Source organism: Carya illinoinensis, chromosome 3 (assembly GCF_018687715.1).
Source record: "Carya illinoinensis cultivar Pawnee chromosome 3, C.illinoinensisPawnee_v1, whole genome shotgun sequence".
NCBI classification, from domain to species: Eukaryota; Viridiplantae; Streptophyta; class Magnoliopsida; order Fagales; family Juglandaceae; genus Carya; species Carya illinoinensis.
In genome coordinates this window covers 37,182,772-37,206,573 of record NC_056754.1, presented here as the reverse complement: position 1 = coordinate 37,206,573, position 23,802 = coordinate 37,182,772, and the positions used below count along the sequence as shown (strand labels likewise).

Below are 23,802 nucleotides of genomic sequence, written 5' to 3'. Positions count from 1 at the left end.
TCACAAAAACCATGCTTTTTGTGGTATGCTTGCTAGAGCCGACGAGTAGGTAGCGGTAAGTGACTCCATCCAAAACGCCTATCTAAAAGAGGAGAAGTGATCTGAGTGGGTCTTCTTCTGCGTGGGTAGATTTCAAAGAGACGTGCCTTGATTCTCAAAGCTGAATCTTCTATCTTTTTCTTTTTTCTTTTTTCATTTCCTTGAGAAAATTGACCTTGCCGATGGTGAAGACAAGGAAATAATGCGTGGGTCTTCTAGGTAAAAACAAGGAAATAAGCTGAATTGACCTTGCCGATAACTTGAAATTTGAAGACAATAATCGTCTTCTGGATCGTCTTCTTCAACTCTTCGTCCTTCATTTTTTTTTCCCCGCTATCCAAACGCAAGTAAACAAACATAAACGAAAACATAACATAAAAACCGAACTCAACCAAAGTAGATTCAACAAATAGGCACCAACCCACGAAAGACGAGCCCGAATCTGGATCTGGGTATTGCTTAAGATGGAGGATTTAATATCAGACGGGGCTGAGGAGCTGGGAAAGTTGAGGTTTGGGCTCCGAGTTCATGTCGATGATGATGATCAGAACTGTACCCGGGGCCATAAACTTCTTCGTAGGCTACAACAATTTCTTCTTCGGTATCCATGGGACCATCGTCAAAGCACGGTAGAGGAACAAAGCATTCACAGGTGGGAAAGGCAGAGAGCGAGAGAAACGGCTCAAACGGGTATCGGGTAATTCTGTTTAAATCAAAAACGGGTACGACCATTTCCACTACCGAATAAAATTGAAACGAGTCGGGTTTTTTTGGCTGGGTCGGGTCGGTTAAATCGGCCGGGCTAGTTATACGGCTTATTTGTGCACCCCTACCTCTAGGTATGGGCGCTACACTTTAAATTTAAAAAGTATAATTTATCATGTTTTTAATCATAATTATTTCAACAACGTCAATGCAATATTAAATAATTAACAGATAAATGAAAATTAATAAATAAATTTTAATTATTTGATACCATATCAATACATATATAATTTAATACTGAGCATTTTTCTTTTTTCTTATATGTAAAGAAGAAAGTAGAATGTGCCTGTTTTTTTTTTTTTTAAAAGAAAAAGGAAAAAGTGAATTTGTATAACAATAGCGATATTTTTTGGTGGGATGCGATAAAGATACATATGTTATATGTGGTACATTGTCTTTGAATACAATTAGTTGTAAACATCATATTCTTGGTCCAAAAAAAAGTGTCCCATTTGATAAGGACGTGTCTAGGATTTCCATTCGATGCCTTTTTCTATTTTGGTTTTTATTGTGTTCATGTAGTGTACACTAGTTTATTGGCCGTTTCGTAAGAGGGAGAGTGGTCCAAATTCCAAGGGCTGGAAACGTTTAGTCGTATACTATAGGACTGCTTGCTGGATTCTTTGGTCCTCAATCATCGTGCCTTTTATCTATTTTAGTGAACTGTAAAATCATAGACTGACCTCATCAAAACGGCAAAAACAAAAAATCAAAGAAAATCACGAGTGACTTAGCTTTAGGGGAAATTATCGCGACCATCCCATGAATTATTGATCAAAATTTGTCTCGGGCTTCGCAATATTTAACCGTCATTTTTTAATTATTTAATATTAAATCAAGAGATTATAAAAAATAATAAATAAATAGATAATCAAATAACAATTCTCTTTTCTTTACCATACTCCACCTCACATTAAAATTTTGGATTGAGAACTGCCATAATTTACACAGAAATAAAGATATTTTGTGCCCTCATGTCGTGGGATTTTATTTACCAGATTTTGTTGGTGATTCCTCATCCCATAGTTTCGGTTGAGATGGGCTTCAGCTTCTTGCCTATGCCCAACCCAAAGGTGGGTTGAGAATATCCCCCCAGTTACCCCATCATTTATTACCATACAATATGTAGGAATTCTTGTGTGTGCGAGGACATTTCGATGGCACGTAATTGACAAACTGAAGTATACTTGAGTGTGCCCGTCTGGGTAGTGGCTGATGGTTTCCTTCCTTTATCGCTCTGTGTAGCATGAATCATGGGATCTATACCTAGTCACTCTCCCTTCTGCGGCGCATGTCAGCCCATTAGGGAAGTCCATACTGTGTAGACAACTATTTAAGTCCAATCCCCTTCTATTCTTAGAGTGTTTGCCTTCATTTTCTCTTGCTCCTTCTTCCTTTTTGCTCCCTTCCAACCGACTCCTCTCTTTTCTTCCATCACTCCAGGACTCTATGGGGCTTGGATCCCCCTGAGTCCATACTGACTCCCAGCTCTATAAGGGACATAACTAGAGGTCGGTGGTGTCTTTGGCTACCTTGAGGTCACTGAGGGCCACTTACAGAGTCCCAAACTCCATCGAATTCGAGGTCCCCAAGGCCAGTCTAAGGCCCATAGATTTTGAGGGTTATGTATTCAATGAAAGTGGCGTTGTACCTTGCTATGTTCTTCGATTAACTACAGCTTTCTTTTCGTTGGGTGGTCCACGATGTGCTGGACGACCTCTACCTGGCTCCTTCACACCTCCATCCCAACGTGTGGAGGATTATGGTATGCTGCTGTATCATCTAGCACAGAGAGATAGAGGGAGACCGAGACAGACTACCCAAACCTTACTACCTAGGAATTCCTCCTTGCCTATAGTCTGCTAAGGCATAAGGGGAATTGGTGCAGCTTCTGCTCGTGCCAAGGGCAGATGGTTGCCTGCCTGGAGCTGCAATTTTCCTGCGTCAATGATTGGACCTAGCGATTTTTCTTTGTGTCCGGCGAGGGATAAGAGTTCCCTGTCGAGCAGACTAGTCGATAGGAGTTCTCTTTATATGTTGTCTGAGGGGTCATGCCGGAGGACAAGGAGGTCCAGTTGGTCCACGCTAAGTAAGAGGAGGCTCGGATGGAGACTATCCTTGCTTGGGTGAAGTCGCACCCACATGATGTTTACTCTAAAGTTGTAAGAATAACAATGGAAGCAAAAGGGAACGAGTGAAAACAGAGGAAAAATGCTCACTGCCTTAATTTCATAAAAGTTCATTGTGTTGTTTACACTATACTGCTACTACTTTATACTGAAAATGGACAGATAGAATGCTAACCAACTAGAGAATATTCGTACTAGCTACAGTTTGTACACCTGCAGACTAATTAATTCTAAATTTACAAAAATGTACATTACAACTCATCTAGAAGAAGGACAACTTAGTAAATTATTTACAGACTTATTACAAGGGACAAGTTTATTCGATGAAGGGTGTGACTGCATATCAAGATCACTGATCTTGTCATGATCAGCTGCATCCATGTGATCTGAATTCTTTGGAGAGCTGATGCCATGTTGCTCTAATACCTCCCACAAGATGGAGAATAGAGATTAACTATTCCCATCTTGGAGAGATGTGAGAAAAGAATACAAGAAGGTAAAGACTAAGGAAAAATGTCAGCAAGCTGTGAGTTGGTGTGAACATGAGCAGTCTTGATGCTACCTTCTTGTATTTTATCTCGGATAAGATGACAATCCACTTCAATGTGTTTTGTCCTCTCATGAAAAACTGGATTGGCTGCTATATGTAGAGCAGCTTGGTTGTCACAAAAAAGTTCAGGTACTTGTGGATGAGGAATGGAGAGATCAGTGAATAGCTGCTGCAGCCAAGTGAGTTCAGTAGAAATGGATGCCATTGCATGATATTCTGCCTCAACTGAAGACCTTGAGAGAACTGTTTGTTTCTTGGATCTCCATGAAATGAGAGAATGGCCCAAGAAGATACAAAAAACAGTGATTGATTTGCGTGTGTTTGGGCAAGAAGCCTAATCTGAATCACAGTAGCCTTTAAGCTGAAGTGGGGAACTTGAAGAAAGACGAATGCCTTGACCAGGTGTATTTTTTAGGTATCTCAGTACCTTGTGGGCTGTAGCAAGGTGGGAGGTGGAAGGGCGATCCATAAATTGACTTAGGACTTGGATGGGGTAACTAATATCAGGTCTAGTTAATGTGAGGTAAAGCAATCGACCAATGAGTTCTGGTCAATTTGTGGTTTGGGTCCATTAGGAGCGTTAAAGGTTTACAAGCTAGATTGCCTGAGTCAGCAAGTGTATCTAGAGTGTATTTCCTTTGAAATAGTTGAATTCCATTGGGTGATCGAGCAACCTCAATGCCAAGGAAGTATCTCAAGGTTCCAAAGTCTTTTATTCTGAAATGTGTGTTCAAAAAAGTCTTGAGAACTGAAATGGATTCAAGGGAATTGCTTGCAACTACAATGTCATCAACATAGACAAGTAGTGCAGTAAAAGTAGTAGGGGTTATGCAAGTGAATGGGCTGTAATCTGCCTTGGATTGAGTGAAACCAAAGGCAACCAAGGAAGTGGAAAATTTATCATACCACTGGCGTGAGGCCTGTTTGAGACCATATAGACTTTTGTTGAGCTTGCAGACCTGGTTAGGTTGTCCTTTGTTGTAGCCAAGTGGCTTCTTCATGTAGATTTCTTCATTGAGCTCTCCATTAAGGAAGGCATTGTTAACATCAAATTGGTGGAGATGCCATCCTTTAATTGTAGCTAAGGCAATAATGGTTCTGACAGTGACAATCTTCACTATTGGGGAAAATGTTTCATGATAATCCACCCCTTCTTGTTGGGTGAAACCCTTAGCTACTAGTCTTGCTTTCTTCCTTTCAATAGTACCATTGGAGTGGTACTTGGTTTTATAGACAAATTTGCATGCAATGGGGGTTTTGTCACGAGGTAAATTTGTGAGGGTCCATGTATTGTTGAGGTCCAAAGCTTTAATTTCAGTATCCATTGCCTTACACCAATCGGGGTCTTTGGCAGCTTGTGTGTAAGTGTGTGGATCATTAGTGGAAGAGATGGTAGCAGAAAATAAAGAAAATTTAGGAGACAAGTTATGATAAGAAATGGAAGAAGCTAAAGGAAAAGAGATACCTGATGGAGTTGATGCCATGTTCACTAATTGAGGGGATGACATTAAAGTCGCTTGCTGGCAATGGAAGTCCTGCAGGTATTGAGGAGCTTTTCTAGTTCGAGTGGATCTTCTAAGAGGAAGAGGAGAGGAAGGTTCTGTTGTTGATGGAATGGAAGGAGTGGAGGAAGCTGGTATGGAAAAGTCTGTGGGTGTGGATGATGAGGAATCTTTTTATGATGTAAGTGACAAAGAGGTGCTGTATGGTGGAGGAGAATGTGAAATACAAGGAAAATGAGTTTGAGGGAGGGTGGTAGAAGATGGTAATTGATAAGATAGAGTTTGAGGAAGGGTGGCAGAAGATGGTATTTGAGAAGATGGAGTGGAATGATGTTGATGGAAGGGAAATACAAGCTCATGAAAAGTAACATCCCGAGAGATGAAAACTGAGTTTGTGTTTAAATCAAGCAGCTTATACCCTTTTACCCCAAAGGGGTAACCAAGAAAGACACAATGCCTACCTCTAGGATCAAGTTTTTGTCTATTTTGAGAAATGGAAGAGGCAAAACAGAGGTAGCCTTTGATTCTCATGTGAGAATATGTAGGAGGTTTGTTGAAAAGGATCTCAAAAGGTGTTTTATTAGAGAGTAAAGGAGTGGGAGTTCGATTAATTATGTAAGTTTCTGTGAGAATACAATCATTCCAGTACAAGTGGGGAAGATTAGATTGAATTTTAAGGGCTCGAGCTATGTTCAAAAGGTGTTGGTGCTTCATTTCTGCAATCCCATTTTGTTGAGGGGTTTCCACACAAGTTCTGTGGTGAATTATTCCTTTCTTGTTGAAAACATCTGTCAAGTGAAACTCAAGGCCATTGTCACTTCGAAGTGTTTGAACTTTGGTATGGAATTGGGTTTCAACAAGATTACAAAAGGTTCAATGCATGGTCTGGTATTTGATTTAGCATGCTTGAGGAAATATATCCAAGTACTCCTGGAGTAATCATCTACAATGGTAAAAAAATATCTTGTTCCATCATAAGTTGTGACTGAGTTAGGTCCCCATATATCATAATGGATTAGTTCAAATATGGCTTTGCTTTTATGGGAACTAACAGAAAATGGAAGTTTATGATGCTTGGCCAGTGGACACACAAAACAAAGATTGGTATTGGAAATGTTAGAAACATGATTTTTAATAAGAGAGTCTGAGATTACATGTAATCTAGAAAGTGGGGTATGACCCAATCGACAATGCCAAAGATCTGAAACAAGATCAACATTTTTTAAAGTAGCTGAAACAGAGATATTTTTATGTAAACAAGTTGAAAAATGATCTAGGAGAGCTGTTGGTGACATTGGTTCTACAAGCAAGTGGTAGAAACCATTCTTTATCTCACCCATACCAATCGTGGTCCATGACAAAAGGTCCTGGATAAAACAAAATGGTGAAAGAAAAATAAAACAGCAAGATAGGGAGTTGGTTAGCTGTTTTATAGAAATCAAATTGAAATGAAATGAAGGAATACATAACACATTATTTAGTGTTAAAGTGTTGTGAATGTGGACAGTCCCAATGTGAGTGATAGGTGCAGTGTGGCCATTGAGAAGTTTAACTATAAAAGATACTGGAGATGTAATGGATGAGAAGGAAGCGGTGCTGTAGATCATGTGATCTGTAGCACCAGTGTCAATGATCCAAGGTGTGTGTGTGGGGGTATGTGTGAGAGTAAAAGAAGTGAAGCAAGAAATAATACCATTCATGGTGGAAGGGTGTGTGCAGTCTGCCTTGATAGTGTTGACTGAATGATTGGCAATGGACACTTCCTTTGGCTATAGTAGAGACAACAGTTGGTGATATTGCTCTTTGGTGAAGGTCAACTTGTCATCTGAGGAATCTTCTAGCTCGAGTGAAGTCATGTTGGTAGAGGGAAAGCCATGTTGCTTGGTCTTACCATGAAGTTTGTGCCCAAGTGGATAGCCATGTAATTTGTAACACTTTTCTGCTATATGGCATGTCATATGGCAGTGAGTACGAGTGGGGGCTAAGGCATTACCTGCCTTAAAACAAGTATCAAGGACATGGCCCTGGATTTTGTAGTGAGTGCAGAAAAGACTGTCACGTTTTGGTTGCTGAGGTGTTTTAGAAAAGAATTTAGGGGAAGTGTATGGTTGTTTGACAGCAAGGGCCATTGTGTCTGCTGAAGGGACAACAGACAGCATGAGATGTTGCATCTCTTGCTTCTAGATCATAGAAAAAATCTTGTTTAAAGGAGGCAAAGGATCCGGGTTGCTTGGAATGAGTCATTTAACTCCATAAGGAATTGTAGCACACAATCCCTTTGGTATCTGTCAAGCAAGATAGTCAACTTGCCACAAATACAGCCAGGTATAGGGTCATATTTACTAAGTTCATCCCATAGAGTTTTAAGCTTGCCAAAATACATGCTAACTGAGTCAGTATCTTGTTCCAAACCTTTTAAGGCCTTTTTGAGCTGAAAAATTCGATGACCATTCTGTTGAGTAAATCTATCTTTAAGTTCACCCCAGATTTGTGCAACATCATCCACCAAAACTATGCTGGATTTGAGGGATGGATGGATAGAGTTGTGAAGCCAAGACATAACTAGATCATTGCATCTTTCCCACGCATCATATAGAGGGTCAATGATAGTTTTTGATTTTGTCAAAGTTCCATTGACGAATCCTAATTTATTTTTGGCACGAAGAGCTCTACACATAGCTCTTGACCAGATTGTGTAGTTTTCACTGGTAAGAAGGTCAGGGACCAAGGGAAGTGAGGGGTTATCACCATGGTCAAGTCTATATGGGTTGGTGAGGTTATTGAAATCAAGAAAAGGAGAAGGAGGTGATTCAGTAGTCATTTGAAAAAAAATATTCTTACTCTGAGGCTCTTGATACCATGTAAGAATAACAATGGAAGCAAAAAGGAACGAGTGAAAACAGAGGAAAAATGCTCACTACCTTAATTTCATAAAAGTTCATTAAAAAATATATTTACTAACGTGTCAATTAGGGAACGGGTGGCCTAAGATCTCTAGTTTTATATTAATGTCCAAAGAAGAATTCTTCTCATCATTCCTGCACCACACATGACACATAATTATTTTTATTTTTATTTTTATTTTTATTTTTTCCTTACCAAATGTGTAATGTATGGATGATGAGTAAAAAAATTTCCTAAGTTTAACAAGAATAAAAAAAAAGAAGAAAATCAAGTTTGGTCAAGAGATGATGAGTAGAAGGGTTTTCTTGTACAAAATATACACCATTGTGTCCAGGGCCAATGTTTCCACAATTGGAAAGGCAAAAAGCAAAAGCAAAAGGAAAATGCTAGATTCTCCCTCAAACATGGTTCTGAGTTTGCCATCTTCACGTCTGTGGAGAATAATTCACTCTTTTGTCCTTTTTATTAAAGACTAATGTGACGTCGCAATGCCATGAAGGGCAAACTTAGAGAACACATTTTGGGGTAAACTAGCACCAGGTCTACTCTTCCCTTAGGCAACTTAGGCACTTGCCTAAGAACCTTTGTGGAAGAAGTCCCCCCAAAAAAGATATTCAAGTAGAATTTTCTAAAAGGCAAAAATAAAAAAACCCAATTCAGAAAAACAAATAATAATAATTAACTCAATGAGTCCTTAAAAAAAATTAACTCAATGAGAGAACATCACAACTATCAAATAGATATTATGTTATTATTAGTTTTAAAAGTATATTTATATAATAATTCTTTTGTGTACATGGCTTCTAAAAGAATACACATCTTTTTTGGCATTATTAGCTTAATATATAATGTAGAAATTATAAATAGTAAAATATAATTTGTGGGTTTTCATAAAAGGTTTTGGTATAATCAGTGAGGCAAGGGCCCACTTTTTCCGAAACATGTAGGTTGTTTAAAGAACTAAATTGGCAATCATGATTATAAAATCTTAAATAATTTTAATTTGCAAAATGATAAGAATTATTTATAAATAAATAGATAATGTAAAATTTAAAAATTAAAATTAAAATAATTTTATTTAATTTTTTAAAAAGAAAAAATCTACTCAAAATTTTAGCCGTAACACTCGAATCTATTGAGCCGGCCCGCCTAGCACCACATGGTAAAATGCTAGATCTGATGTATTACGGACGTCAACATTTGATGCAGAAATCCGAGGCTTCATCTGGTGTCATCACATGTGAAGTAGAAGTAGTCTCTGCAAAGCCACCCATAATCCGTATCGAATAGTAGCGGCACGTGAGCCTGGCAGAGCTTGCCCGGAAAAGTAGTCGCAACGGAAGTTTGATGAAAGATTCTCGTTACGGCCATCGATGGGCTAGAGGATTTCTATACAGAAGTGTAAAATATATATTTTTTTGTTCTACGTATTTTTTAAAATTTTAAAAATAGTTTTTCAAAAAAGTTACAAACTTATTTAAAATTACTTCTTAATAATTAAGTAAAACAAAAAAATGGACAGCTTTTGTGAGAACGCGGTCATCATTTCCCTAGATGAAATTGTTGATGCTACTTTGGAAGGTGAAGTTACGCCTGAGTGTGAGATTGACGGGTCCACTCAAAATCCTTTTAGATTTTTCTAGGCTGACACTTAACAAGTCTTAAGTTCCGAGCCACACTTCTCATGGGCCGACAGCAATTGTTCCTGGAATTTTCATGTAAGAAGATGCGAACTCTCTTGCTATCTTCGTTTCTAGCACTCAAAAATCGTGCTGTGTAATTTTCCTGAGAAGACGTTGGAGACTTGTACCAAGACTTTTAAGAGTCATCAATGATCGAATATATACCAAGTTATTAGAAATTAAATTACTAAAATGCAGAAACCCATTTGATTTATTGCATCATATGATCAACTGAAAAAACCCTTCAAATGGAAACTTGAAAGCCAAAAAAAAAAAAGGAAAGTAACCAACTTAATTCATACCACGTTTCAACTTCGAAATTGCAATAACGGTCGCAATGATCTAATAATGATGAATGTTATGGGCAGTAGCCATCAAGTATTACTGTATTAGCACTCGCCGTCCAAAATCTTCCAGGCTCCATCCTGTACTCGAAATGCCCCAAACTCACAACCCACTCTGCTAAGTTCCTCCCACTTACCCTATTGCCCAAACTCCAAAGAATGAGAATGGACAATAAAAGAAAGTGGAAAATGAAAACCATAGATTACTCGGGTGATTGATGGCTCAGTAGAACATGATCGAGTCCTTCTCGTGTAATTCCCACTAAGTACTGCTTCAGTTATGAAGAAGTAGAACCCCCTGTTGACTTTTGTTGTTATGTAAATTTGGCAAATTTGGGATAAAATAGTCATTTTTCTATATGCAGAGGATAAAATGATAATTTTACTTTAAGTTAGCACTTTTCCACATTTCTAATTATCAGTGATTAAGTTTTTAACTTTGAGAATCACTATTTATAATTTTTCGTGTTCGCGCTTGAATTCTCATAAAATTTGACAATCAAGATAAGTTAGTTCTTAACTTACTATCAATTTATTATGTATGTGTGATGAGTAAGGAAACTACACTTTATGCATGTATGTTATAATATATGCCATGCCATGCTATGTCATACACATGATTAATTCTGTCAAGAAATGTTTATCTGTTACACAATCTATTTTGTCATGTATTTCTATTTGTTACAAGTATGTAATATTATGTATGCCATCTGTTACACGTAAGTTATGTCATGTATTATTCACTGTTACATGTTATGCCACATTATGAAATATTGTTTGTTACATGTTATGCCATGTTGTTTGTTATATATTATGTCAATGATGTCATACTATGAAATATTTTCTATCTCAAAGTACATCATGTCTTCTGACTTACATTCATGTCATGTTATGCTACGTCAAGGCTTCTGTCCTTTCTTTTCTTGTCACGTTTCTCATCTAGTATAGTTTGTGTATCTTGGGAATAACTTTTCAAGTTATGTCAAGTCTGTTCTTGTCTATCATAACCTTAAGTGCTAGGATGAGGTAATATTCTAGTGAAACTCATTTATTCATGCTAGTGTATTTAAATTAGTGTGAAATTTCCTGAGTTGACAAAGTAAAGCCAACAGGTTATGAATGGGACCTAAGTAACTGGTTACGGGAGCACATTAGGCACTAATGCCGATGGCGCCATATTTCAAATTTATATTATGCGTACTTATGCGGATGTAGGTCCCTAATTCGGGATACGTACAGTACGTGTGTCCATAACAAGTGCAGATACTTGTGAACTAGCACGTATGTTAACACACTCACAACTAGTGCAAAGACATGTATTGTGCTACTGTAATTGATAGAGACAGAGGACTCAGGAGAACTCGTGTAGCAATCACATGGTCACGTTATTAAGATTATTGAATAAGATTTCAAGTTCATGTTAAGTCATGTTCAAGTTCACATTCTTGTTATGTTCAAGTCCAAGTTCATGTATTTCAAATTTACGTTTATACTATGTTCAAGTTCAAATTCATGTCATGTCAAGTTAAGTACCAGATCAAGTTTAAGTCATGTTAAGTTCAAGTTTAGTTCACATTTCAGTTCAAGTTATGTCAGTGATGCCATATTATATGTCAAGTTATGTTATGCTTACTTATAACTTTAATTATGCATTTATACTTTTACTACCAAAAATACATCATTAACCTGTATGGAAGTTCTTTGTTAATTTGCTAATCAAATATCAGTGTGGTAGTTCCAACTACCATCCCACCTAATGGTAGATCATGTTTCAGGATTAAAAGATGCACTAGAGGTCGACCAATTGGAGATGGTAGATTAGACGACAGTACGATGTGGAGCTTATAGCCTCAATACTCCAATTTATCAATAGTATTATGACATCCTTGGATGAGTTGTGTGAGCTACGCGATGGATAGCCTAATAGTTATTTTAGTTACTACTTGTACTTAAGGAGCTCGATCTCCAATACTCTTATGATTACAATCATTTTGGACTTGTGCTATAATCATGGATGTTTAGTATTTCAATATGTATGGTTATGTTTTAAGTATTTGGGATAATATCAACTCATAAAAAAAAAAAGTATTTGAGATAATATTAGTTTGGTGCATAGTATTGCTCAAGAAAAAAAAATTATTTACTAAGAATATTGCATAATACTAGATGTATGTTAGAAACATTGCATCTTATTTGTCATGAATGGGGGGCAGGTAACCTTGTGTTGCATGTCTCGACGTTTCAAGTTCCATCTGATCCCAAGCGGAACTTGGGGGTGTCACACTTTGATTAATTTTTTATTATCTTGATTTAATTTTCATAATATTTAAAATATATATCTTATCTTGTTTCATTGTAATTTTCTTATAAATAGGGATGCATACCTTGTATTCATTAACAATTGAGAAAGGCAAAAGATGTAGCCCTCAAAGTCTATATCTCTCCTTCTCCCTTCTCAATCTGCTTTTATATTGTATTTTATTTTCTATTATTGTATTAGAGCCCTTTGCTAACACTAGGCTTGATCTTGTGGAATATTTATTCGTCCGCCAGCTCTACCTCTCACAAATTTTTTATTGTCGTTCAATTATGTATTGTCTCAAATTAATACATTTTGAGTATCTCTATTAGTTGTGAGATTGTTTTATTAGATTTTGATATGTTGTGAGTATTGTTTGACACCCTAGATCTAATTTTGACATTTTAATTTTGGTCCAATAGTTGACGAAGGCCATAAGTAGCCCATTATTGGCTTCAGCTCCAGATATGATATTCTAGTTGCCAGCCACTTCATCATCAATACCATCATCTCATTGGCGATCAATTAATGAATATGCAATCTACTTTCAAATTTCAAACTTAGATTCCAAAGTTCTCCACCTTATGTTTCAAGGATGTTGAAGAGAATATCAATAATTTGATTTGATATTATATTGATTTAATTTTTATAATTATCAAATCACTTTGATTAATTTAATATTATCTTGATTTAATTTTCATAATATTTAAAATATTTATCTTATCTTATCTCAATATAATTTTTCTATAAATAAAAATATATGCCTTGTATTATAAAACAAATATGCAGCCTCAAAATCTATCTCTCTCCTTGCTTCCTCCCTCCTCAATCTCCTTTTATATTGTATTTTATTTTCTATCACTAATTCCACGCTCGATTTGTGTTTTATACGGCAGATTCCATATATACCCGCAGCAAGACGCTAGTAGCTCTTCTCACTGCTAGAATGAGTACCACGCTCGCACAGCGTTAATTTGTCCCTCTCTATCTTGTCTTCTTGTTGCAATTCCAACAAGCAACGCCGCAGGTGACTCACTGTTTTCTTACAGACCGGTCGAGAACATCCTCATTAACTGTGGTTCCTCTGGAAATTCAACTACACTTGATAATCGGACCTAGATTGGAGACGTGGATTCAGATTTTTTACCTCTTGAATTATCACCAAACCAGCCATCTCTTCCCGCTACTGTAGAAAAACAACGATCCAGTGCTGCCCAAGTACCATTTGAGACTGCTCGGCTCTCTCTTTCTCCGTTCAGCTACATATTCCCCGTCACTGCAGGCAAAAAGTTCATTCGACTACACTTTTACTCAGCTTCCTACTCCAACTACTTTGATCGCTCTAATGCCATCTTCTCTGTCAAAGCTGGTGGTTTTACCCTTCTTAGCAACTTCAACGCATCACTTAACGCAGATGAGGATTTGAGTGATATCATATACAGAGAATACTGTGTCAATATCGAGGAGTACGATCAGAGATTGAACATAACCTTCACTCCGTCTCCGAGCGTTTCTAACCCCTATGCTTTTATTAATGCAATTGAAATATTGTCGATCCCTCCGAATCTCTATTACACTCCAGCTGGTGATCGAGTTCATTTTATTGGCCAGCAGAATCCGTGCCGCATTGATAACAGCAAGGCTCTCGAGACAGTATACAGATTAAATGTTGGAGGGCAAACCATCTCACCCGCTGGTGACACTGGGATGTTCGGTAGATGGACTCTAGACGATGAATACTTCTTGAAAGAATATAATGAACTTTTTCTACCTTCGAATAGAACTATCCAACTAAGTTTTACGAAGGCTATACCTGCCTACACTGCACCGGAGGATGTCTATCGGACTGCCCGAACTATGGGGAAGAACTCAACTATCAACCTGACATACAATCTCACCTGGAACACTACAAGAAAACATAACTATTGCGGTGATATTATTTTCGCCGCAATAGAAATCGCTGCAACAAAGGCGTTATTGCAGCGACTTTGTATTCGCTGGAGTCATTTAACAGCAACTTCTGCTCTTATTATTTTACAAGTTATATGATGAGTTTTGCAGCGAGTTTTTTTCCTACTACGTCGAAACTACACGTCGTAATTAAAATCATCTTTTTACATCGTTAAATATAGATGGTAATTTGTGTTCTAACGGTAGATATCCAACTCGGCGCCATACCACACCAACATAATTTCTGATTCATGCCCTCGAAAGCCAAAATACAAAAAAATTAGAACTTTCCCTTTTTGATGAAATCACAGCACCCACACAAAATCCCCCTTTATATCCATCTTCCCTTCGATCTCTATACAATTTTCGCAATCGACCCAGAACCATCTCACTGGTTGTGCCTCCGGTTGTGCCTCCGCATGTGCAGATTTGACTCCTAGTGCCACGAATACAATGGATTGAACCTTCGGTTAATCCCCCTTCGATTCCTCGCCTCATCCACCGAATTGACTGATTCTCTTCAACTTTGTCGGTGGCTGGTGGGAAGCCCATACAATTTATGGTAAATATCTGCAATATTTTCATAGCAAGGTGCAACTTTTTCTGTGAAGGTAAGTACTCTGTATCTCGTTGGATTTAAAGTTCAATCTTGCAGTTCTTGATATTGCATTGCATTTCCATATATATGGGTACCTCGATGTTTAATTGCTTGATAAAATATGTAGTATTGAAATCCCTCAAATTGTAGAAACTTTGATCATTTCTTATTTCATATTTTCTTCTATTGTCACTTTATAAAACCATGAACGCGGCAACGCTAAGGAGGACTAAGAAGACTCTTCCCAAAGACTTGATACTAGAAATTAATACTCTTGCGTTTGACCGTCAAATAATCTTGTGTTTGGTTTCTGTAAGAAGATCTCACATCTTTAATTAATAATCATTTCTTCAAGAGGTTCCAGAGTTATTGTTTTAATTATCCTCTCCCACTTACTTTCGTGAGTAATAGTGATAAAAACTTTAGGGATGTTTAACTCTGTTTTCTTCTAGTGTATGGATGACAAAAATAATAAAATAGAATAAATAATAGCATTGTTCATAAATATGTTTACCATTTTTTATTATAGCGTATACTAGATGGCCCATCAAACCATCCACTGCTGAGTCGTCTGATTCCATGCCTGTTTTAATTTTCATCCATGCCACATTCACCAAAAACATTAGAAATCGATAAAATTATGATCATGCATGGAAATATGATAATAATGCAGCAGTGTTGAATAGCGGGCAAGTTTCGATCGAGTCTAGGTAATTAGAAATATGTGGTATCGTACCAATGGATGCTGATTTTGTTTGGAACATGATTGATCACCACCTTAACTACCAATCTGTCACCTTCTTTGTCAAAAACTTGAGGCCTGGGGAACATCCCATTAATTGTCACCATGCTCTATGTGGCACAATTGGGTGACATTTTGCAACCTTATCTGGGAATTAAAAAAAAATAATAATAATAAGTTTAAGTTTCAGAAAAAATAAAAATATGAATATTTTTTCTGATCTGTTATTGGCTGTAGAAGGTTATATATATACTTTGATATTGATCATGATGATAATGCTACCCATCAGTATTATCAGCATGACATCTGTTGTCGAGCGTTACAACAAAGAAAAAGAGAAATTAGACAAGCAGTACAGTCGGCCTGCTAATATAGAAGTCAAGGTAATTATTGATCATGCCTCAGACATGCATATGGATAGCGCCACTGAGTCTCAGACTTCAATTAAAAATAGATCAGGCATATGAACACCATTATATATCATGTTTTATCCATGACTTCAAATTAAAATTAAAGCAACAAACCGACGATGAAGTAATTAACTTGTGAATAGGCATCGATCTGGTACTGCAGGTTATAATTAATTACCTTGCATGCATGTTATGTGCTTTTAACTCACTTTCAATGCCAGCCATTCATAATTCATATATAGATCCCATATACTCAAATATTAAGTTTAACTAATATAGTTAATTAATAATGTGTATATATATAATAAGGAGAAATGCGTTAGTCATAAAGATATACCATAAAATTAAACTCACAAATTGAAGTGGTTTGATCAAATGTGTTAAATCATAAAGTCATTTTTTTTTGCAAAGTAAATTTAATGTATTATATGAAATTACATCAGTTTGTGAGTTTATTTTTATAGCTATAGCATTTGATCTCATATATTAATTAACTGCTATATATGCTTATACATGAGTATTCACGAGAGTTTTTAAATGATTTAGTCATGCATCCTTCATGCCATCTTCGAAATAAAGAATAAAAGAAAATATATATTTAGTCATGTAGTACTCTTAGTACATGACTTAAAAGTCAAACGATCATTATGATCCATATTCCATAGACTAATATATATCTACTGCATGCATGATAGTTTTGTATGGTAGGGAGGCAGCAGCCTTGGGGCAACAACTGCAGTACTTGCAAGAATGCCACAGGTAGAGTCATTTCAAGCTCAATAAAATGAATATATTATCAATATCAACATTCAAATTGAAAACTATTAATGTGAAAGAAATGCCATGAGAGAGGCAGCTAGCATTACCACTGCTATACCTAATTACCAAGGAATTTTCAGACATGAAAAGAATAATTAAGTAATTAAACATCCGTGTTATTTAAAATTTAAAGCAAACACAGTAGATTCCAGTGTGGGGTTGGAAAAAGCATGCATGTATCAAGTACCTGTGTTCAAATCATATATAGAATTACACCCACATCTCCTAGCCTAACCTCATGAACTAAATCTGTCCATGATCATCTTGTTTATTGAAGATGTTTTCATTTATTTGTATGTTCTTCTTTTGACCTATTTGTGTGTTCCTATAAATTCGTACTCTCTCTCTCTCTCTCTCTCTCTCTCTCTCTCTCTCTCTCTATTACTAACTAATGTAAGTGAATTTTATGCATTCGGTCATTTAAAGTGCTACTCTTGAAAGACCGACTAGTGCTCTCATTTAGTGCTATGCTCTTCTCATCATTTGTTATAATACCCATTTTTTGGGCACTTAAAAACCATTACATTAACTGATTTCCAGTGCATCCAACCATCAATATACCTGTGTAAATTGCTCAATAAACCCTGTGTAATTAACATCCATGCAATCCCACCTCACAACCTGCTATCGTTTATTTTCAACGCGTCTTCTCTCCCAAGCCCAAGAATAGCAATCCAAGCTTGTCACCGCCAACTTCACCTTTAACACCATATATAGCACTAGATGCCTACGTAACAACATTTTGAAACAGCTGGCCACCAGCATCCATTTACCTGCACTCTCCCACTCATGCAATTGGTTAGTTAAAACAATTATGATCCATATTTAATAAATATCTTTACTCCTCTACATGGTTGATAGTAAGATGCATTGATACCCTTGGCTTTTGGCGTATGATAGTTGTTTTCAATTAATGTAGTTGTTTCATTATTTTTAGATGGACAAAAGTTGGATGAATCTGCCCAATAGACTTCGCTCACCTGCTTATGCCGAAGGTGTTAGGAATTTTCTCCAAATGGCACAAAACCACGCCATGGGAAACAATCGCATTCAGTGCCCCTGCCGGATATGTAGTAATAATCTTTTCCTGCCTTTATTGATCGTAGAGAGTCACTTGTTCATAAAAGGGATTGATCCTAACTACACTGAATGGATTTTCCATGGTGAAGAGGAAACCCAGAATTTGAACATGGATGATGAAGATGCCGAGATGAGTGATGATGATGAATTCATTGATGACATGGACCATTTGTTAGACGACATATGGGCTGGGAAAAACGTCGATGTACCCCAAAGCAGCACACCAATGCCAATTCATGATTCAGTACCTGCATCATTTTCAATGTCATCTTTTGATCAGCTATTAGAGGATGCCCGACGTCCACTTTTCAATGGCTGTACAAAATTCTCGAAATTGTCGTTCATTGTCAAGTTGTTACATATTAAAACAATTGGCCGTTGGTCAATTAAGTCATTTGATATGCTCCTAGAGTTGTTGAGGTCAGCCTTCCCGGATGTTGGGTTGCCGCACTCTTATGAAGAGTCACGATCATTGGAGCGAGGTTTGGGCTTCAAGTACCACAAAATTCATGCATGTCCTAATGACTGCATCTTATTCTGGAAGGAAAATTCAGAATTGAATTCATGCCCTATATGTAAGGCCTCGAGGTGGATGCCAACTACAAATGGGACACGGGTGATCCCTCAAAAGGTGTTGCGGCATTTTTCATTGAAGCCAAGACTGCAGCGGCTTTATCTGTCTACAAAGATAGCTGCGAATATGAGATGGCATAAAGAGCAGCGAGTTAATGATGGGAATAATTTGAGGCATCCCGCCGACTCCGAGTCTTGGAAGACATTTGATGCAGACCATAGATGGTTCGCTAATGATGCACGCAATGTTAGGCTTGGTTTGGCAAGTGATGGTTTCAATCCCTTCAATAACATGGCTAAGCCTTACAGCATATGGCCAGTGATCCTTGTCCCATATAACTTGCCACCGTGGTTATGCATGAAAGACCAATTCTTTATGACATCCCTCATTATTCCTGGGCCAAAATCACTGGGGAATGACATTGATGTTTATTTGCAGCCATTGATAGATGAATTGCGAGAACTTTGGGAAAATGGGGTACCTACGTATGATGCCTCCACCAAGGAAACGTTCATGCTGCATGCTGCTTTATTGTGGACAATTAATGACTTCCCAGCATATGGCAATCTTTCTGGCTGGTCAACAAAAGGAAAATACGCATGTCCTTGCTGCAATGCCAACACAGATTGTAATTGGTTGAAGTATGGCCGAAAACACTGTTATATGGGACATCGACGTTTCCTTCCATCAAACCACATTTGGCGGACGAAAAAATGGTTGTTCAATGGTAAAGCTGATCATCGCATGCCACCAAGGGTGTTAGAAGGTATAGATCTTTTACGTCAGCTACAGATGCTTGGGGAGGTCTCATTTGGAAAATCTCTTAGGAAGCGAAAACGCACTTCTGAAGAGTTGAATTGGACGAAGCACAGCATATTCTTCAAGTTACCTTATTGGTCAACACTTCGTATCCGACATAATTTAGATGTCATGCATATTGAGAAAAATATATTCGATAACATCTTCGGCACTTTAATGAATATTCCTGGAAAGACTAAAGATAATATTAACTCTAGACGTGATCTGGAGGTATTGGGTTTCAGAAAGGAATTACATTTGAAGTGTGAAGGTGATAAAATCTCAATGCCTCATGCATCGTACATGTTACACGGAGATGAAAGGAGTACATTTTGTCATTGGATGGCGAATTTGAAATTCCCAGATGGGTTCGTCTCCAATATCTCTCGTTGTGTTTCTGTACGTGATTGCAAAATTTCAGGGTTGAAAAGCCATGATTGCCATGTTTTTTTACAACGATTACTTCCTATTGCTGTCGGTGGGTACTTAAGGAGCGATATTGCCTTGGCGTTGACTGAGCTAAGCATATTCTTTAAAGAATTGTGCACAAGAACATTGGATATCACTCAGCTAGCCCAGCTTCAAACTGATATCATACTCATTCTATGCAAGCTGGAGATGATATTCCCTCCATCATTTTTCGACGTCATGGTTCACCTAGCTGTCCATTTACTTCGTGAGGCCATACTTGGGGGTCCAGTACAATACAGGTGGATGTACCCATTTGAGAGGTATTTGGGAAAATTTAAGCGGTATGTTAAAAATAAAGCACACCCAGAAGGTTCAATTGCGGAAGCATACATTCACATCGAATGCCTGACCTTTTGCTCAATGTATCTTAATGATGTTGAGACGAGGTTTAATCGACCGGATCGCAATATTGATGTGCAAGAAGAGCCGACTACAGATGGATTTTCAGTTTTTAACCAAAAAGTCCGTCCGTTGGGTATAGCACATAAGGAGCGAGTAAAAGATAAACTCCTTATCATAGCTCGTTGGTACGTGCTTAACAACTGCACTGAGATTGGACCCTACTTGGAGTAAGTACATATCAATTATATTCAAACATTGTATAAAAGAAATGTAGTTTTTATTTTTATTGCATCTCCCATACGTAACATACCTACATGGATGGCTTATCATGTGTTATGCGTGTAGAGAGCACTACGAGAAATGTAAGGTGAATAATGAAACTTCTGTTGATCGCACACATCAAAATGAGTTCCCAACGTGGCTCAAGAAACGTGTAAGTGGGTTGATTGATGCAAGTCTATTTAGAAAGGTAGACTACAATGCCATTTATTTTGACATTGTATACGTGGTATTCTTAACGTCTCCATATTGTGTAGGTTCAAGACCAACGATCCAACAATCCACTTGATGTCTCTCCCGATCTATATGCCCTAGCATGCGGTCCTGATAATGTAGTTGCATCATATGGTGCTTGCATAGTAAATGGAAAAAGGTTCCATACAAAATTGCGTGAACATCGACGACGAACACAGAATTCGGGTGTGTTAGTAACTGGTGACCATTAGTCTAATAATATAGATTTCTATGGTGTTATCAACAATATTGTGGAGTTACACTACATGGGAGGTCGTCGCGTGTACTTGTTCAGCTGTGAGTGGTTTGATGTTGGTGATAAGAAACGGGGGGTACGAGTAGACGACCATATGACTAGTGTCAACATGGACAAGAATTGGTATAAGGATGAACCATTTGTATTGGCATGCCAGGCTGCCCAGTGTTTTTACATTAGAGATTTACGATCAAAGAGAAATTGGTATGTAGTGCAGAAATACACAAATCGGAACGTGTATGACATTCCACCAGTTAGGCAGGTGGTAGAAGATGTTGATGGCCAATCTAGTGACGATGATGCATATCAGGAAGATGAATCATCATACGATTACATACCTATGCAATGTGATGATGTTCCTGTCTCAACTCCATTAAATAGAACTGATATAGAACCGATGCAAGTTGATGCATGCGAAGTCATGTCAATCCCTTCACAATTCATAAACTCAGCTCAAGCATTTATTGATGATTCCCTTGCTACATCTGGTTCAGCAGATGCATATGGGGATGGAGAATATTTTGATGATGAAGACCTATCCACAGATGAGGAGTCCGTCTCAAAATAAACATCCTTTTTGGAATATGTTTCGAAGGTAAACACCCTGTGTATGATCATTTTGTAATGGTATGTTGCCATTGCCCAAATACCATTACTTCATTTGAAGCAAGTTGTAGATGCACACATAGTTAGTGAAATTTGTAAATATTGATCCCATGCCATTTTTTCTTAACAGGTTAACCAAGCTATTGTTTTGTTTTAGCAGGTATATGTTGCATGGGGTCCGATATGACCGGTGTACACCATTGATTGGAAGACACTCTAGTTCTCTTTTTATCCTTTGCCCAATTTTCATTGCCATTTTTTGTAAACACATTAAAATATACTAAATAACAAGCCACTAATGTTGAGCTTCGATGTTTGTGACTTTATTGCAGGTGAAAGGGTGTACATGATCCAAAGGCGTGTGGCCGTTGTGGTATGGATTAGAAGATGGAATATCTTCTAATCACATTATTATGACCTGTGTTTTAGAGTAAAAACTAACCTTATAAATCCAGCAAAGTGCATGGCCATTAGTGGCAACATAAGTTCATCATCAACTAGCCCATTATATTAGCATAAGCAGCTTAATCAATAAGATATCCACCGATTGATGTTTATTTGAAGAATTGAACCATTGATGGGAGATTAAGTTGACTCTCAAAATATTGTGAAATGCAGTATCATTATCTTTATTAAAAAAAGGCCAAGTTTTATGAAATGGAATACAGGTAATAAAAATGATTGCACCCTTAGGTGCAAAACAGTAGGTTGTAAATAGTGATGAAATTGTTAATGCACTATGATATCTAATAATGGATATCATTTCCAATCCCAAATCAGGTGTATTACTTTACCATGGTGTGAATTAAAAACTGCATCTCTTGTAAATTACATGACAAGAGATGTGTTTTTGGAATGATACATGTCTCAACACGGCATTATTTAGCAGGGTGGCAGGATAATATAAAATAAAAATTGGCACAAATAGGGGCATTTATTAGGGGCATAAAGATTTGTTGCAAAATTTTTGGTGTGTAAATTAGACTTCACTTGCAAAATTTGTACTCTCATAATTTTACATTGAAATTTGCAATGTAAAATGTAAATAAAAATCAGCTCCAGATTTAATCACTTAAATGTACAGTGTGAACAAATAATTTGAATCCTATCTAGATCCAAGGCAGTTAAATAAATATTGATGCTAAATACATGGAAATTTTAGATGTATGAGTAACCATGCAATATATCTGGTAAATCAAGGGGAATGAAGTTTAACGGATTATTAAGCCAGAGTAACCATTGTCTGAATGCTAGACCAGTACTAGTTCCCAAACTGACACTATGCAAAATTTGTCATATCAGGTACCAAAAAGTAGATATGGGATATCACAGATGCGCGGGAGTTTTTACAAAAAGAGAAGTGTGGGATATCCACAGATGGGCGGGAGTTTTACAAAAAGGAGGTAAAATAAGGGGCAAAGTAGTAATTCTAGCTTGGGAAAATCAAGTATGCTGACATATAGACTTGCAACACAGTTCAAGAACTGATAAAACTTCCTTCTCGCCAGGTCAGAGTTCAAAAAACATTTCAGAAAAATTTCAGTCCTCCTTGCCTCCAAAATTTCCAGTTTCTGTGCTGAAGATAGGCTCAAGGTATTTCATCCATTACTTCCTATTTCTGTGGTGATTGGAGTACTTCAGTTTTCTCCACTTCCTGCAGACAAAAACATTGATGTTTTTAATGACCAGTGGCTAAGTCAATGTAGTTAAGGTGCAAGCTTCGAGTTAGTTTGGTTTTTACAGTCAAGTAGGCTTCTCCAAATTTCCAGGTATGTGGTGTTGTTGTTCATAAGTAGTTTTGAGTACAACTGTGGTGGGATTCTCCTCCTACGAACCCATTTTTTCCTTACTTTTGCTAGCTGGGGGTACAGACATATGGCATTCCATGTAGGTATATTAGGAGTTATTTCTTTTTTTTTTTTAGGGGGGGAGGGGGGGGGGGGGGGGGGGAAGGGGGAAAGGGAGGGGCATGGGTAAGATTAAAATTACAGGAGGGCAGTAGATCATATTTATCATTTGGAATTATAAAAAATTATGTATAAAGTTGGGTATAAAATACCTGATCATACATTACTATTTGGTACATGCACAAAGGAAAGAGTTTGCACTTATAACAAACTTTAAGTGTGATACCTTGACAGTAAACTAACCTCAGCCCAAGAATACCAAGATAGTAGTGGGGTGTATTAGACCAACAACAACAACCAAAGGTAGATTACTAATAGTGAAGGTGATGGCTCAAGTTCTACTTAGCATATTTGATTGTGACCTGTGTGTTAAGAATTTTCTGTGTACATCATATCTTTTTTATGAAGTCACATTAGAGATTGACATGTAAGTATTTTTATTTATTAGTATAAACGTACGTTTTCAATTTGTTACATTTGAGTTTGGTACAAAGATAACATCAGACTAGAGAAATGGAATCT

The 23,802-nt window shown here is 37.3% G+C and overlaps 2 protein-coding genes across 3 annotated transcripts; both read left to right on the top strand.

Annotated features, from left to right (window-relative positions):
- Nucleotides 1–15,803: 15,803 nt before the first annotated feature.
- On the top strand, nucleotides 15,804–20,723 carry LOC122304759. The gene is made up of 5 exons (XM_043117024.1): nucleotides 15,804–15,887; nucleotides 17,671–18,295; nucleotides 18,368–20,225; nucleotides 20,344–20,431; nucleotides 20,535–20,723. Exons 1-5 carry the CDS (start codon nucleotides 15,804–15,806, stop codon nucleotides 20,721–20,723), a joined length of 2,844 nt encoding a protein of 947 aa, XP_042972958.1.
- A 12-nt stretch (nucleotides 20,724–20,735) lies between these two features.
- LOC122305652 lies at nucleotides 20,736–23,210 on the top strand. 2 transcript variants are annotated; one of them, XM_043118230.1, is made up of 5 exons: nucleotides 20,736–21,362; nucleotides 21,534–21,592; nucleotides 21,706–21,746; nucleotides 22,676–22,776; nucleotides 22,882–23,210. In XM_043118230.1, the coding sequence occupies exons 1-5, from the start codon at nucleotides 21,235–21,237 to the stop codon at nucleotides 23,081–23,083; spliced, it is 531 nt and encodes a 176-aa protein (XP_042974164.1). In that variant the 5' UTR covers nucleotides 20,736–21,234; the 3' UTR covers nucleotides 23,084–23,210. The 2 variants fall into 2 exon arrangements, with proteins under 2 accessions (XP_042974164.1, XP_042974163.1); XM_043118229.1 differs by lacking the exons at nucleotides 22,676–22,776; nucleotides 22,882–23,210 and having other exon boundaries at nucleotides 21,534–22,013.
- Nucleotides 23,211–23,802: the final 592 nt, after the last annotated feature.

Bases quoted from the DNA above. Each gene is read 5' to 3' on its own strand.
- LOC122304759 (XM_043117024.1), top strand. From the start codon at position 15,804: ATGACATCTGTTGTCGAGCGTTACAACAAAGAAAAAGAGAAATTAGAC. The intron at 15,888-17,670 runs GTAATTATTGAT...CATTATTTTTAG, and splicing joins CTGCTAATATAGAAGTCAAG to ATGGACAAAAGTTGGATGAA. The intron at 20,432-20,534 runs GTAAGTGGGTTG...CATATTGTGTAG, and splicing joins CAACGTGGCTCAAGAAACGT to GTTCAAGACCAACGATCCAA.
- LOC122305652 (XM_043118229.1), top strand. From the start codon at position 20,778: ATGGGAGGTCGTCGCGTGTACTTGTTCAGCTGTGAGTGGTTTGATGTT.